This window comes from Ruditapes philippinarum, unplaced genomic scaffold (genome assembly GCF_026571515.1).
Source record: "Ruditapes philippinarum isolate M1 unplaced genomic scaffold, ASM2657151v2 ctg2003_1_1_1_1, whole genome shotgun sequence".
Classification (NCBI taxonomy): Eukaryota; Metazoa; Mollusca; class Bivalvia; order Venerida; family Veneridae; genus Ruditapes; species Ruditapes philippinarum.
In genome coordinates this window covers 79,116-93,057 of record NW_026853395.1, presented here as the reverse complement: position 1 = coordinate 93,057, position 13,942 = coordinate 79,116, and the positions used below count along the sequence as shown (strand labels likewise).

Below are 13,942 nucleotides of genomic sequence, written 5' to 3'. Positions count from 1 at the left end.
TAAGCTTGGATATACCTTTGTGACCACCTTTCCCTATAACTTAGCTTCTTTCTTTTGCTATGGTCACCTTGTATATGTCTACACCACATTTCTTGACAGGTATGTCATGACGAACGCTGCTTATTCAAAGAGCCCCTTTGTTTAATCATTGTTCTGCTGAATTTCATGAAATGAAATTGTTCAGTTTTCAATTTTTGAAAAAAGTCCGTTATCAATTCTTTTGATATCATGATAAAAATCAAAGTTGTTCGGCAAGCAGTAAAGAAACCGACCAGATTGCCCGGATGTATAGACTGGTGCAAATGGCGTCCAGCAGAGTGATGGTTACACATCCGGTGATTGATACGATAAAAAAGACATAAACGAACCGAACATAGTACTTTTTATAATCATTTTCACACTGAGTAGAATTGTACAACATTTTTTTGTCTGCGCAATGTTTCAAGCACTAAAAATTCAAAATAATCATAATCGTTTTACATAAAAACGAACTTAAGTATCAATTCTCTATTAAAATTAAAGAAACTATGTTTAAACAGGTACGTATATTAACGGTATCCGCAACTCTATACAGTAAATCAATAACGGTAAATTATGCTGTCGTGGTAGATAATCCATCCAGACTGCCGATCGTTATTGATTTTTATCGACGATTACATATCATTAAGCGGTGTGATATTTGACCTTGGTTATTTAAATTACCGTCAACATGTTATTTTCTGTTCAATTTTTTAAAAGTAACATATTCTAGAAAGCTGAAAGATAGATTTTTTCAAATATATATTTTATAAATCAGAGCGTTTAGTATGAAGAAAATTACGACGAGTTAAACACAGAGTTTGTTTTTTTTTGTCTCCCGATTATGTCAAAACTTCAGTAAAAATAATGATGCCCTCTTCGAACAAATATAAGATTTTTTCGTAATTTATGGTCCGAATTTAGCAAAATACCTATCAAAAGAAAGCTGAGAATTTGATCTTTTTAACCGTGTAATTATCATTTACAAAGCTAAATTATTTCCGGAATTGTAACGAGTAAAAAACGCAACTTTTACTACCAGCCAAATCGCGACTGCACACGAAAGAAATTTTATATACATGTAGTAACAAGTTATTATTGTTTCGTCATTTTTTTGCCGAAATTTGTGAAAAATTATTTATAAAAAGCTTATAAACTGTAGTTTTAATTTTTTTGTTTTTCAATTTCTATTGCGTATCTTAAATAAATGCGAATAAGATATCGTGAAGAATCACATGACCAAAATCATCTTGCATATTTCGAACGCAACTTTTACCATATATTTAACTTATTAAGCCCTTTATATTTTTTTATTTGAACATTGTTTAAAGAATGAAGTTATCTATCTATCTATTTTTAAAATTGAATAAAAGTATGATTATATAATTTTCAAACTGCACCAGAAAAGAGCTCTTATAAAAATGTTCGTTTTCTCAGGTACGTATATTTTTCTGAAAAACGGCCTAAACATTTTTTGTTATGAAAGTATTGTGAAAAATAAGTACATTGTACCGTCATAATTGATGTTTTCTGCAGATTCAGTAATTGATTTAATCACGGTTATTAATGTGCATCTATTTAATTGTTCAATTGTGATAGTTTTCACACTTTTTCTATCAGTCGGTCCTGTTTGAAACTGTTTTTTAGTGGGTAAGGCTAGATTATTACTATATCCAGTTAATTGTTTTTATTTATTTAACATATTTTCTGTGTTGCTTTTATACAATTATATTGAGCAAACTGTTTCACCACTACATATGTCAGTATCTTTCAGGTTCTCTTGAATGAACGTACATTTTTTCGAGAGAATAGACATAAAGGTATTGGAAATAGTAGTATCAGGTACCTGGTAGTAAAAAAAAAGAAATAAAAAGGAAAACACATTTATATAAGTTTTGCCTTTTATTTTATAACTGGATTTACATAAAACTTCAATAGCATCGCACTGGCTATAAAATGACTGTTTATAGTGTTTTCATTTAGTGTCACTTTATTCCCGAAATTTATTTGACACTTCTGGGACTCTCCTGGCACAAGCTGCAAATCTTTGAACTTTTGGGCTGTATCAGCATTCAGTGAAATTGTCGTGCTGATCTACCACTTGAAACCCTTGAAGCACATTTGTTACGATCTGAAATAGATGAAATGACATTTAATATAAATATTTTGTTTTATCAACAGAATAACCATGTACTAATGTTAATATACGTACCTGGAATAACTAACAAAAAAGAAGTTGAATATAACTTCTGAGTAAATGAAAAAAAATGGGGGAAATTTCATCAATTTTCAAAAGACCATAGCATCAAAAATATTCAGTTGAAAATTATAAATAATACCACACCCCATTCACAATAATGTAGTAACTAACTTTAAAGCTTTCATTTGTATTTTCAAGGTCTTTAGATACCTCTGATGTTTGGGCCAAAATAGGTCGTGAATTTATTTTTGCACCGCAAAAATTTACAAATTTCCTTCAAATTTCACGCCACAAAAACAACAGATCAGATGATGAGGGAGCCTTAAAAGTACCAACATTACTTACTTTAATATATTCTAAACCGATTTGTGCAAGTTTAATCAGTTTTCTACAAGTAGGTTAAGCCTGATAACTCTGCAGATTTTATACATGTTCACCCGTTTTTAACAAAGATCCGCCATTTTGTCGATCTCATTCATACAGACTGGAAATTTCCACACCCGATTTACGCCATTTGGAAGCGTAATCTAGTAAAAATACACGTACATAACAAAAACATAAGACTTACCTGTCATTATTTCTTGAGTTTTTTGTGCCGATGCTCGTAAATTAACACTTAATTTACAGATTTTTCATCAACAAGATTTGTTCCGTCCGTCATCGATTAAATTTTTTGGTAGCATGTGCGCATGCGCACGACCGACACGACAGCAATCTCGGTCTAAAACCTTGTTGCGGATACCGTTAATATACGTACCTGGTTTAAATCATAATCATTCTATGTTTACAATTGAAGGAGGAAAATTGGGTAAAAGTTCGTTAAACTGAAAATAGCATTTAATAATATGTTGTTAGTTTAAACATATTTATTTCAATATTTTACACAATTATATTACATTTTATATGTATATAATGATATGTTGTTATTTATAAATTTTGCTTTGATCAAAGCTATAACGATAATCATGATTTATTGACCGTTGATACATTTAAACTTGATGAAGCGAAATACCGATTGCGTGAGATAAAATTTATTGTAACTTATACTTTCACAAAAATAATTATTCTTTTTATACACTTGATTGACTTTTATTATTACCCATATTTTGCTTCATTCATCATTTATTTTTGTACATTATATTGCAACTCAAGATACACTTCGTCATTTAAGATCCATTAGCCGAATTACTAGTGAACTATGTTTTGATTTACTCCACCTAAACGTATCCATGCATCAAACACGAGATAATGTTTAATGTTAAAATTGGTTTGTTCAGATGTGCATCTTATTACCTTGCTGATAACATATAATCCACATAAAATTAATGCATTCTAAAATTCATATGATGTACAAGTCAAAGTAAAATACTAATTTGTTCAAATACATGTATTCACACATGCGTTTAATAGACCTGTATCTAATATATCAAATTGAACCCTTCAAATTGAACCCTTAAGGAGAACCCGGATACGAAAAAATATTAAACGTTTAGGCTTGACTTACTTGAGCCTATAAAATTGACGGAAGTGGTAAACGCAAGCTACCCCCTCCCCCGCACCGGGTTAAGCAATTTTTAACGTTCAAATATGAAAATGTGTTAAATTTTAGAATTTTCAAACATCAGCAAATGGGTTCATACGGCGATATCGTGAAACCTTCGATTTGATGTCATTGTAAAACCTTCGATTTGATGTCATTCCATAACAAGTGCCGTTAAGTCTATCTTATGTAGGACAGATCTTACTTTATATAACATACTTCAATTTAATGTCACTTTAAACTACATTATTTATAAACAAATAATTATAAATTATATGAGAAATGAAGAAACGGTAGTATTATTTTTCCTCCCCTTAGATAAACAAGAAAATGAATAATAAAAAAAGGACATCACCTTTTGCAGCATATGCATTGGATTCAGTACAAAGACGTATAAATCTATACACCATATCTTAATATTTAAACCAGTAAAATAAATATCTGTTCAGGAATATTTAGCATAGTTTACTGATAACAGCCAAATTCCCAATACAAAAATAAGGTACAAAACATTACATTTGGTTTTCGTCTGTATCTATAATTTAATGCTTTCATAACATGGTTTATTAACAAATAACATTTCTTAAAATCACAATCATGTAAGTTAAAGGGTATAAAACTATATATCATGAAATATATTTATTATAAAATATATAGCCGTAAAATTATGCTATTACAAAAATCATATGGTAGATGCTCGAAAGAGTTGCACCATAGAATGTCTCTTTTATTTGAACACATACAAAGTGTACGTTAACTATGGAAGCACTGGAGGGCCCTTTTGACTTCTGACTTAATGACTTTTGACTATTGACTTGGGAGTTATGACTTGTGATTTCTAAGTTGTGACTTATAATTTGTGATGATGCATTGCCGCTCATTTTAAGCCAGGAGATGCATGGCGGACAGCGATTTGTCAGATGATGTAAGTTTTTATAGTTTACTTGAATATTCTTCTTAAATAATGTAATTTAGCGATGTTTTACATATTCATCACTGATCGAGCAAATCAATTTGAACGGTCTGTGTTGAGATCTAGATGCGTTTACCATAAGAAATTAACACTCGAAAAGTGACTCCTTTCAAGCCTCACGGGGGAACCGAGTCTAACTTCCATCAATCAAACAATCTATACTTAATGAAACTTATAAGTACTAAGATGTAAACGTGCAGATAAGCTCGAGTTTTCAAAATATATGCCAAATCAGTTATTGGCTTCTTGTTAAGATTGAATTATTACAAAATGCATTTACTGATATAAAATGATGATACTATGATAAGTGTTTATACAAGAATCTTTGTAAATATTCTATACAAGTATATATATACATAATTATTCTGACCACTATATATACATGTACATAGAAAAGGTTGTCGGAATGATCGATTTCGTTTAGTGTATAAATACCATTCACAAAACTAAACAAGATTGCATTTGAGAAAAATGCTATGCCACCGCATTAATACAACACTAAGCCTTGTACCTTCAGACAATAAGATTTTTTGATTTTTTTACTATATAGATATATATATATATATATATATATATATATATATATATATATATATATATATATATATATATATATATATATTGAAAATCAATGACCCCTGGGGCAAAGGCAATTTTGACCCCAGGGCTATAATTTAAACAATCTTGCTAGAAGTTCACTACATAATGTTTCATGCAAAATATCTAACCTCTAGCATTTGTCAATTACTAGAAGAATTTTTTAAAAGTTTTTACTACATGTATAAGTTTTTACTATATACATATAAGGAAAACCAATGACCCCTGGGGCGGGGCCGATTCTGATCCCAGGGCTATAATTTGAATAATCTGGGTAGAGGTCTACCAGACAATGCCTTATGCAAAATATCTAAGCTCTAGGCCTTTTGGGTCTTTACAAGAAGGTATTTTAAGTTTTTGCTATATGTACATATAGTGAAAATCAATGACCCCCGGGGCGGGGCCGATTTTGACCCCAGGTCTATAATTTGAACAATCTTGGTAAGGGTCTACCAGACAATGCCTTATGCAAAATATCTAAGCTCTAGGCCTTTTGGGTCTTTACAAGAAGGTATTTTAAGGTTTTGCTATATGTACATATAGTGAAAATCAATGACCCCCGGGGCGGGACCGATTTTGACCCCAGGGCTATAATTTGAACAATCTTGGTAGAGGTCTACCAGACAATGCCTTATGCAAAATATCTAAGCTCTAGGCCTTTTGGGTCTTTACAAGAAGATTTTTTAAATTTATTCTTATAATTCCTTTTGGTTGCCATGGCAACCAGATTTCTGCATGGAATGAAATTCGTTGAACAACTTTGGAAGCCCTTCACCCAAGGATCAATCCTGCCAAGTTTGGTTGAAATTGGACTAGTTGTTTTTCACAAGAAGATGTTTTAAGTTCACTATATAATCTATATAACACACACACACACACAAACAAACACACAGGTGAATCGCTATATGCCACCGCATCGCAGATGCTGCGGTGGCATAAAAACAAAGAAACACTCTTCTTTAAATGACTGATTATGCATAAAATACAAACACACCAATTTTATTCATCAGTCCTTTCCATGTATATGAGAATTAGATTTATCAATGGATTCGGGTTGGTCAAACACATTCGACGTTCCCATATTTATAGTTTACTGTATATTACGGGAACAAAATGCCTCCTCAGATGAAAGCCAGAACTAGACCCAGAAGGCCATAAGTGGCTCAAAAACACTTTGGTTCAGCTAGCTAGTTGATCAGGTAGACCTTGTCAGAAATCAAAATAAAAAAAAAAAACTTTGCTATCAGTAATACTGTACAGAATACCGTTAGGGCCATCATGGTTGAACGTTATAATCCAGAGGGCAACAATGTGATAGTGCGAGAGTACAGTGACGATAGTACGATAATGACAACGCGACAATGCAATGGTGACAATGCGATGACGACAGTACGACAATGCGACAGTGCGATAATGACAATAATGTGAAAGTCTATAACATTGTCGTCCTCGTGTTATTGCGTTGTCGTCATCGTACTATCACCATCGTGTTGTCGCACTATCACATTGTCGCCCTCTGGAATATAACGTACAACCACGATGACCCTAACGGTATTCCGTAATACTGTATGTGCTTTGCGCTTCATAGATTCGTTTAATTTAAGCTGACTTGAAAGAAGAATTAACTTTGATAAAGTTAGTCCTTTTAAACTAAAGTGATTAAGTTTTTAATTGTGCTTAGGCCAAATAAAAAAATATGTTGGTTTGTAGTGACCGCTACCTTCCCATCTTCAATTCTTTATGGTCATCGACTTGATTTTGTTTTATTTTCCGATATTTATCCTGTTCTTCCATAATTACCTCCCCTTAATGAGAATATGCCATTTGTAATAAAGATAAGTAACGGAATATATTTGCTATGTTTTATTAAAACAACTAAACCATGTGCAATCTGATTATCCCATGACAGTATACTTTGTGTCGTTTATGGTTAGTATTAGAAAATTGTAATTCTTAAACTACAATTAATTGAGAATGTTTCAATGAAGTAGCCTACACAAAATCACAAAATACTATGATCTCTTGTGCAACAGTGATTAAATAATTTTATTGAAACGACAGGTAAGCAATGTTGATAAAATGAAGCACAAATTAAAGCACCTTTCGAAATTTTTTCTTTTTTTAATTTACAGGACATACATAAGGAAACAACGTATAAAGGAAGTCATAGACAACATTAAAATAGAAAGGCAAAGAAGAAAAACAGCCGCCTGGCAACTACTAGTTCGCTGCTCCAAGAAATGGACCAAACTTCTACTTCAATCGTTTATTGTTAAATAAAAGTTCTTTTTTAAATTAATATTATAATAAATTCTAACATTTTAAAAAGATATTGTCATGAACACAATTTTGATAATCGTCCTTGATTTTACATCCTGTAATTTATTGCTCGGCTATTCGAAGATCAATAAGGAGAGCTTTCACCTCATCCGGGCGTCGGCGTTAGTTTAATGTTCTGTCCAATTTTTCATACCACATCAATTATGTTCCAAGTCCCTTAAGATATCGCTTTGAAATTTTGCAGACTTGTTAACCACCATGACCCAAACCCCTAGACATGGGTAGATAACTCTGTCAAGCATTTTGTTAAAATTGACTGCCTTGTCGACTAAGATGGTTTTCATTTAGAATAGTCGAGTGTGCTGCCCATGACGCTCTTATTGTAGTTTTTAATTCGCGTGAGCTTAAGTAGAAGCTTTGCTGAGAATGATATTGTTGTCATCTAGAGGAAAATATAACAAAAAGAACCACCTTCCGTGTGCTGGTGTCTCGTATCCAAAGCTGTGCCATGTCAGTCTTAAATTTGCTAGAGTAAAATAGGACTGGTGAAATAAGAACAAAAAATAATTATAGTTTTGGTGCATGACCTTGCCCTACATGGGCGCTTTATACTAGGGCTAGAAAAGTCTAGTTGTTTATTACATTTTGAGGGTTTATTGCGAAACGGTTGTAATTTAAACTAGATAAAGAAGGAGATACAACTGTTTTGCACCAAGCCCTCGAATTATATTTTTAGTTGCATTTTATGATACACGTACAGCTTCATGGAGGTTGAATATCTGTTCCTTTGCAAATCCCCAAACCATATATTAATTCCATGCATTTGAAATAGAGGTCAATACGTAAAAAGTCAAGACCTTAAGTGTTTGAAGTCACTACTCACAAGTAGGAAGTCAAAAGTCACAAGTAGGAAGTCACAAGTAGGAAGTCAAAGTCACAAATAGGAAGTCTCTAGTCAGAAATACGAAGTCACAAGTCAGACCATTGTGCACGAAGTGTCATTGCAATATCGTTTAAAACGTCCTTAGCTTTACAAATGCGTCATCCTGGAAATTCTTGAAGCTGACCTTACTACCTATAACTACCTATTCGCCCTAATAAGAGCCACGCCCATCCCTTCTTTTCCATTTGTAAGTGAAGCGCCCAGGATAAATTGTCTTAAAAGAAAAAAAATCAACTGACCACAATCGACATTTTAAATTTTTAATGCATGTCCGCGGGCCTAGAAAATGTCACTGTACAAGGAAAGACTGTGAATATTCACATTTCAAACCCATTGTAGTGATTTGTCAGTAAACGGGACCAATCTAAATACGAGATATCAACAGAATTTGCATAGCTGTGACTCTTACATATTGTATACTTTTGTAAGACCTGACTCCTAATAAGCGCCCACCTTTCACAATTTTCTAAGCGCCCTGGACGATAACTAGGAATACTAGGGCGTTTGGTCTACAAAGATGAACGTGATGCAGTGAATTTATTTTAATAGCCAGATTCTAATTAACTGAAAGTTAAGTATATAGGCCCTAGTAAGTCTGCACACCTGCACAGACTAAATCGGTCTACACTTGTCACAGGTTTTTCTTGACTGAAACGTTAACGGTTACAAACAGACCTTTGTGAGCCATGATGTTTTTGAACGTAGAAATAACATTGACTTTCGTGACATATTCGTTTGTTATAATTGACTGTCAAACATAAGAATAACCATATGCAACTTACGTTATGAACTATAAAATATATTTTACTATAATTTACAACATCATCACGATCATCATCCTTAATATAGTTATAATCATCGTCATGATTATTATCATTATCATCGAAATCAATTTCTGCTTATCATCAACAGCATAATTATTTAAATTATAAAGTCGACCTTCATCATGAGGAGCAGCATCATGACAATCATCATTGCAGTCAACATACTTATAATGATAATCATGATGATGTAGATGATGATGATAATGATGGATCGTGTTGATCATTTGTTCTCTAACAAAACAACTTTATGGCTTTAAAAGACTTCAGTCTTCATACGAGTTTGCCACTAAATCATTCAACTCCAGGAACAAATTCAATGCTGAATCGGCATCTACTGGCATTTGGAGGTCGGGCTTTAACAGATAAGTCAATTCGCTGAATTCGTCCAACTTTCTCTTTGGAACTGAATACATGTCTTTACAACAGGTCACATCACGTTTGTCAACCACCGTACCATAATCAAGCGCGCCAAACGTTTCAGGTAAAAAATACATAATGTCCGGTTTTCCGTAATGTGCCTCGGAATTGTGCTGAGATCTAATTTCATGTACATTCCACTGTTGAGCAATTCTATCCAGGTGTGTTTGTATTAGGTTCATGAAACTAAATTTTAAATTTCAATGCGCTGCTTAGAAGTGCTTCTTCAAACAATCTTCTTCCAACAATAACGCTGCGACTACCAGTAAAGTGGTCGGTTGCTTCATTCCGAAAGAACTGCTGTAGAAGACAAACAACACTGTTTTCTGTTCCAGCATCGCAACGAAGTATGCTAGGTGTTTTTTCAATGCGCTTCAATGCATCCAAATAATATATCGCAATCAGTTTTGGATCGGTGTTAATGTCAGAAACTTCAAACCAGATAACTTTCCTGCTAAAACCATCTACCGCTCCTTGTATACAAAATCCGAATGGTTTCAACTTATCATAACCATCTAAATGCCAAAAATTGTTTGGCCCTTTTGCACAATAGAAACGTCTTTTAAGTCGATGTGCTTTTCTCATTTCAACTCTATTTTGGATCTATTGCCTTCATTATGTCCATAACATCTTTATGGCTTACATCCATATTATGATTCACTTTCAGCCGGCGCCATATCGTCCGATAACCGACAGACTGTCCACTATAATGCATTTCCGTGTCAATTACACGAACAACGATTTTTAGCTGCGATTGCAAATGTACACCTCGACGTTTCAGGTTCAACTTCTTCAAGATTCTTTTCAGCTGACGCAGTGACAACAAAATACCATGCTTAAGTAGCAAAAATCCAAGAATTTCACTGTTTAAAACCTTGTTTGAAATATTCTTCAATGAGTGATGCTTTACCAACATTCGGAGACGACAAAGGCACCACACCAGCTGTTATCTTCAACAGAGTTCACAGAAAACAACACGCAAACACGAATTTCATATTTTGGCACAACACAGCCATCTTCGCTCATTACTCACGTGCTCTCTTAAAGTGTGGATTAATTAATTAATTTCACAACTAAGAAGTAATAAGTCTTGAGTTAAAAGTCAAAACTTCCAAGTCAAAAGTCATAACTCCCAAGTCAAAAGTCATTAAGTCAGAAGTCAAAAGGGCCCTCCAGTGCTTCCATAGTTAACAGAATAAAATTGTTTCGGCATCTAATTTCAGTTGGGATTTTACCTTTTAGAACTAGAATAAAATTGTTTCGGCATCTAATTTCAGTTGGGATTTTACCTTTTAGAACTAGAATAAAATTGTTTCGGCATCTATTTTCAGTAGGGATTTTACCTTTTAGAACTGATTTCGTAAATGCGCTATTTGCTCTTAAGGGCGAAACTCGAACAAGTTTCTTTCATTAAGGTATTTTGAAATCATACCTTTGTTAAAAAAACACTACAGATATATTGCTGCATGCACTTTAACCTCATTCTGATTTACTATTGGCACTTTAACATCGAATTATATGTGTATGTCACATTTGATTTAAAGATATAAGTGTATTCATTCTTATATTATACAATTATTTTAATCATCAACGGAAGCTTTATTTTCATACTTAAATGATTTATGTTAATTATTAAATATATAAATTTTAGCGTGAACTTGTCAGTGTTAGGTTAAACTTGACTTACGTTCGACAGATTAAATTCCATATGTCGTAAAATAGAAGCTCTATAGTGGGCGGGGATCGAATTGTTTATTCAAGGCTATCAGTAAATATAAAAATGAATTATAACATATTTCTGCCCAGCTTTGACAATGTTTGCAATTTTATTAATCCCAAACCCGGTATATCATTAATCAGTTTTGTAAATTTATCTTTTATTATAATGACTGCTTCGGAATCCTTTTGTCCTCAAAGTTCATTTACGGGTACACATGAATACAATCTGTCTCGCGTCGTGTCATTGGTCTCCACCTTACTATATTTATGCATTTGTATAATGAAAGATAATGATATTAAATATCAGAAAGATTAGATACTAAGAGTTGACTGACGATGTCATTATCAAATTATATGACGCATCATTTTAAGGCCCTTAGAAATTTAATCCTTTTTATTTCATAAAACTTTTAAATTAATGGTATCTTGTTACAGTTTTCAAAAGTACTCATTTGCCATATAGATGAACGCTTTGTGGGCAAACTGGAATAATTATAATGAATAAGTATTTCGTATGTAAGTCAAAATACTACTTTGTTTACATTTTGCTATCTTTACGACACATTACTGCACATTCAGCGCTACATTTTTCAGCTGTCAAACATCTAACATGCTCTAAATCCATTATTAAAAACATTATTAAACACATGTTCGACATTTCTAAAGAATTTGTGCCTTTAAAGAAGTTATCTCATCGCTTTGGAAATCAGCACATGTAACAGGTTCGTTTTTTGTTGGACAAATAAGAGAAAAAATCAAATCTCTGAATAAATCTTTTCTAGCACAGCTTCAAAAATCAGATTAGATAACCTCCATTTGTCCCTTTAGCACAATCGAGTGATAATCAACGGGTCCCCAGCACCGCCCGGACCTTTGCGAAATATGCATGGTAAAAACAGAAAAGTGGTTATAATCCGAATCGTGTCGTTTTATTTCAGTATATTTGAATTCAACAGTTAGATAAAAAATAGTCAGCAAATCAAACCCAAAACCAAGTATCTTTTTAACGTATTGTAAAGTCGAAAATTAAATAAAAGTATAAATGCTTGCATTAAAAGGTAACGCCCCCTCCCATGAATGGTTCAAACCTTATTCCTATTGTTCCTTTTTCATAGCGATTAAAAAATGAAAGACGTTCGTGCAAACTGATCAGGATATGTACTGTTGTCTATACAGTCATTACATATTTTGAAATGAGCCGCGTCACGACGAAACCAACAAAGCATCCGCGCAGTCTGATCAGGATCCATGCTATTCGCTTACCAACCCTATAACAAGTAGAGGAACTGATCGCGAACAGCATGGATCCTGATCAGACTGCGCGGATGCGCAGGCTGGTCTTGATCCATGCTGTTCGCAAACGCATTATGTTGGTTTTGTCGTGACACGGCTCAAATGGTCTTGTCAGACAAGTCCATATAAGATATATAGTGTGACAAGGGTTAAATTGTTGAGGAAAATATCTTTGTTTATAGAAATCAATGGTAAAGAAAGCACATTATTGTCTGCAGTTTGCTATATCATTCTCTGTGCTCTTATGTTTCTTCTATTTTCAATTCAAAAGTTATTCCAATACTCATTACAACACAATTATTGACAATCGATCAAATGCACATGTTTGAAAATCATTTTTAATGTTCAGACGTAATTGTTCTAATACCAAAAATGATCTTTATCCTTAAATGTTGTTAATGAACAAACGTCGTGTAACATAAATAGATAAAAAGATATATTAAACAACACAACATTGTATTGGTTTGTTAAAGATATAAAGACATTACGCCATTTAAAATACATGATACAAATACATGTCGAGGAAAAACCTTCAAAGAAATCATTCAAAGCAAATTGAATGTAATATTTAAAGAACAATATACAGTTGCAAAAGATATAACATATTACGCAAATGAAACGATATATGTCCTGATATCAGCGAAAGCTTTGATTCACAAATTAGAAAATAACAAATATTCAGCTTGAAAATGGAATAAATTTTCTTTGGGGGTCCGCATTGGAGCATTTAGGGAAATTTTTTTTATCCCGTTTTCAAGGTTAAACTAGGTAGTAAAACTTTTAACGTTTTTAAAATTATATTATGTTGATGTAGTATCCTACTATTGGATCACGCAGAGGTAAATGGTGGCTGCAGCATCAACCCTTAAAGCCAACACCTTTGCCATAAATGGTATGCAAGCATATGCTGTATGAATGAGGGTCATGTGTTTATATTTGAAACAAAACCATATATAACTTTATATCATATGGCCTGTTTTGTTTTTAAAATGACCTGACTTCAAAATATCTATTAATGATTCAATATGTAAATAAGCTCCAAATATCTTTAATGTATGCTTATACCAACAAAATAGCTTACCACATGATTCATGTCTAAACAATGTGCTTGGCATTTTTTTAAAGTTCAACAACGATA

The 13,942-nt window shown here is 33.0% G+C and overlaps 2 protein-coding genes and 1 long non-coding RNA gene across 3 annotated transcripts in view; 1 reads left to right on the top strand and 2 right to left on the bottom strand.

Moving 5' to 3' along the window:
- Window positions 1-13,942, bottom strand: part of LOC132736748 (uncharacterized) — a gene marked incomplete at its 3' end in the record, with an annotated part of 49,421 nt that overhangs the window by 15,967 nt on the left and 19,512 nt on the right. The gene's annotated exons all lie outside the window — the stretch shown is intronic.
- On the bottom strand, window positions 527-2,982 carry LOC132736750 (uncharacterized). Its single transcript, XR_009626619.1, has 2 exons — window positions 2,787-2,982; window positions 527-2,149 (listed from the first exon to the last, which is right to left on the bottom strand). It is a non-coding gene; the product is annotated as an uncharacterized LOC132736750 (long non-coding RNA).
- The window catches only part of LOC132736747 (uncharacterized), a 49,338-nt gene continuing 42,002 nt past the window's right edge, over window positions 6,607-13,942 (top strand). Inside the window, exon 1 of the mRNA XM_060723953.1 lies at window positions 6,607-6,717. Within this exon, the coding sequence (XP_060579936.1) occupies window positions 6,607-6,717 (111 nt within the window). The remainder of the gene's footprint in view (window positions 6,718-13,942) is intronic.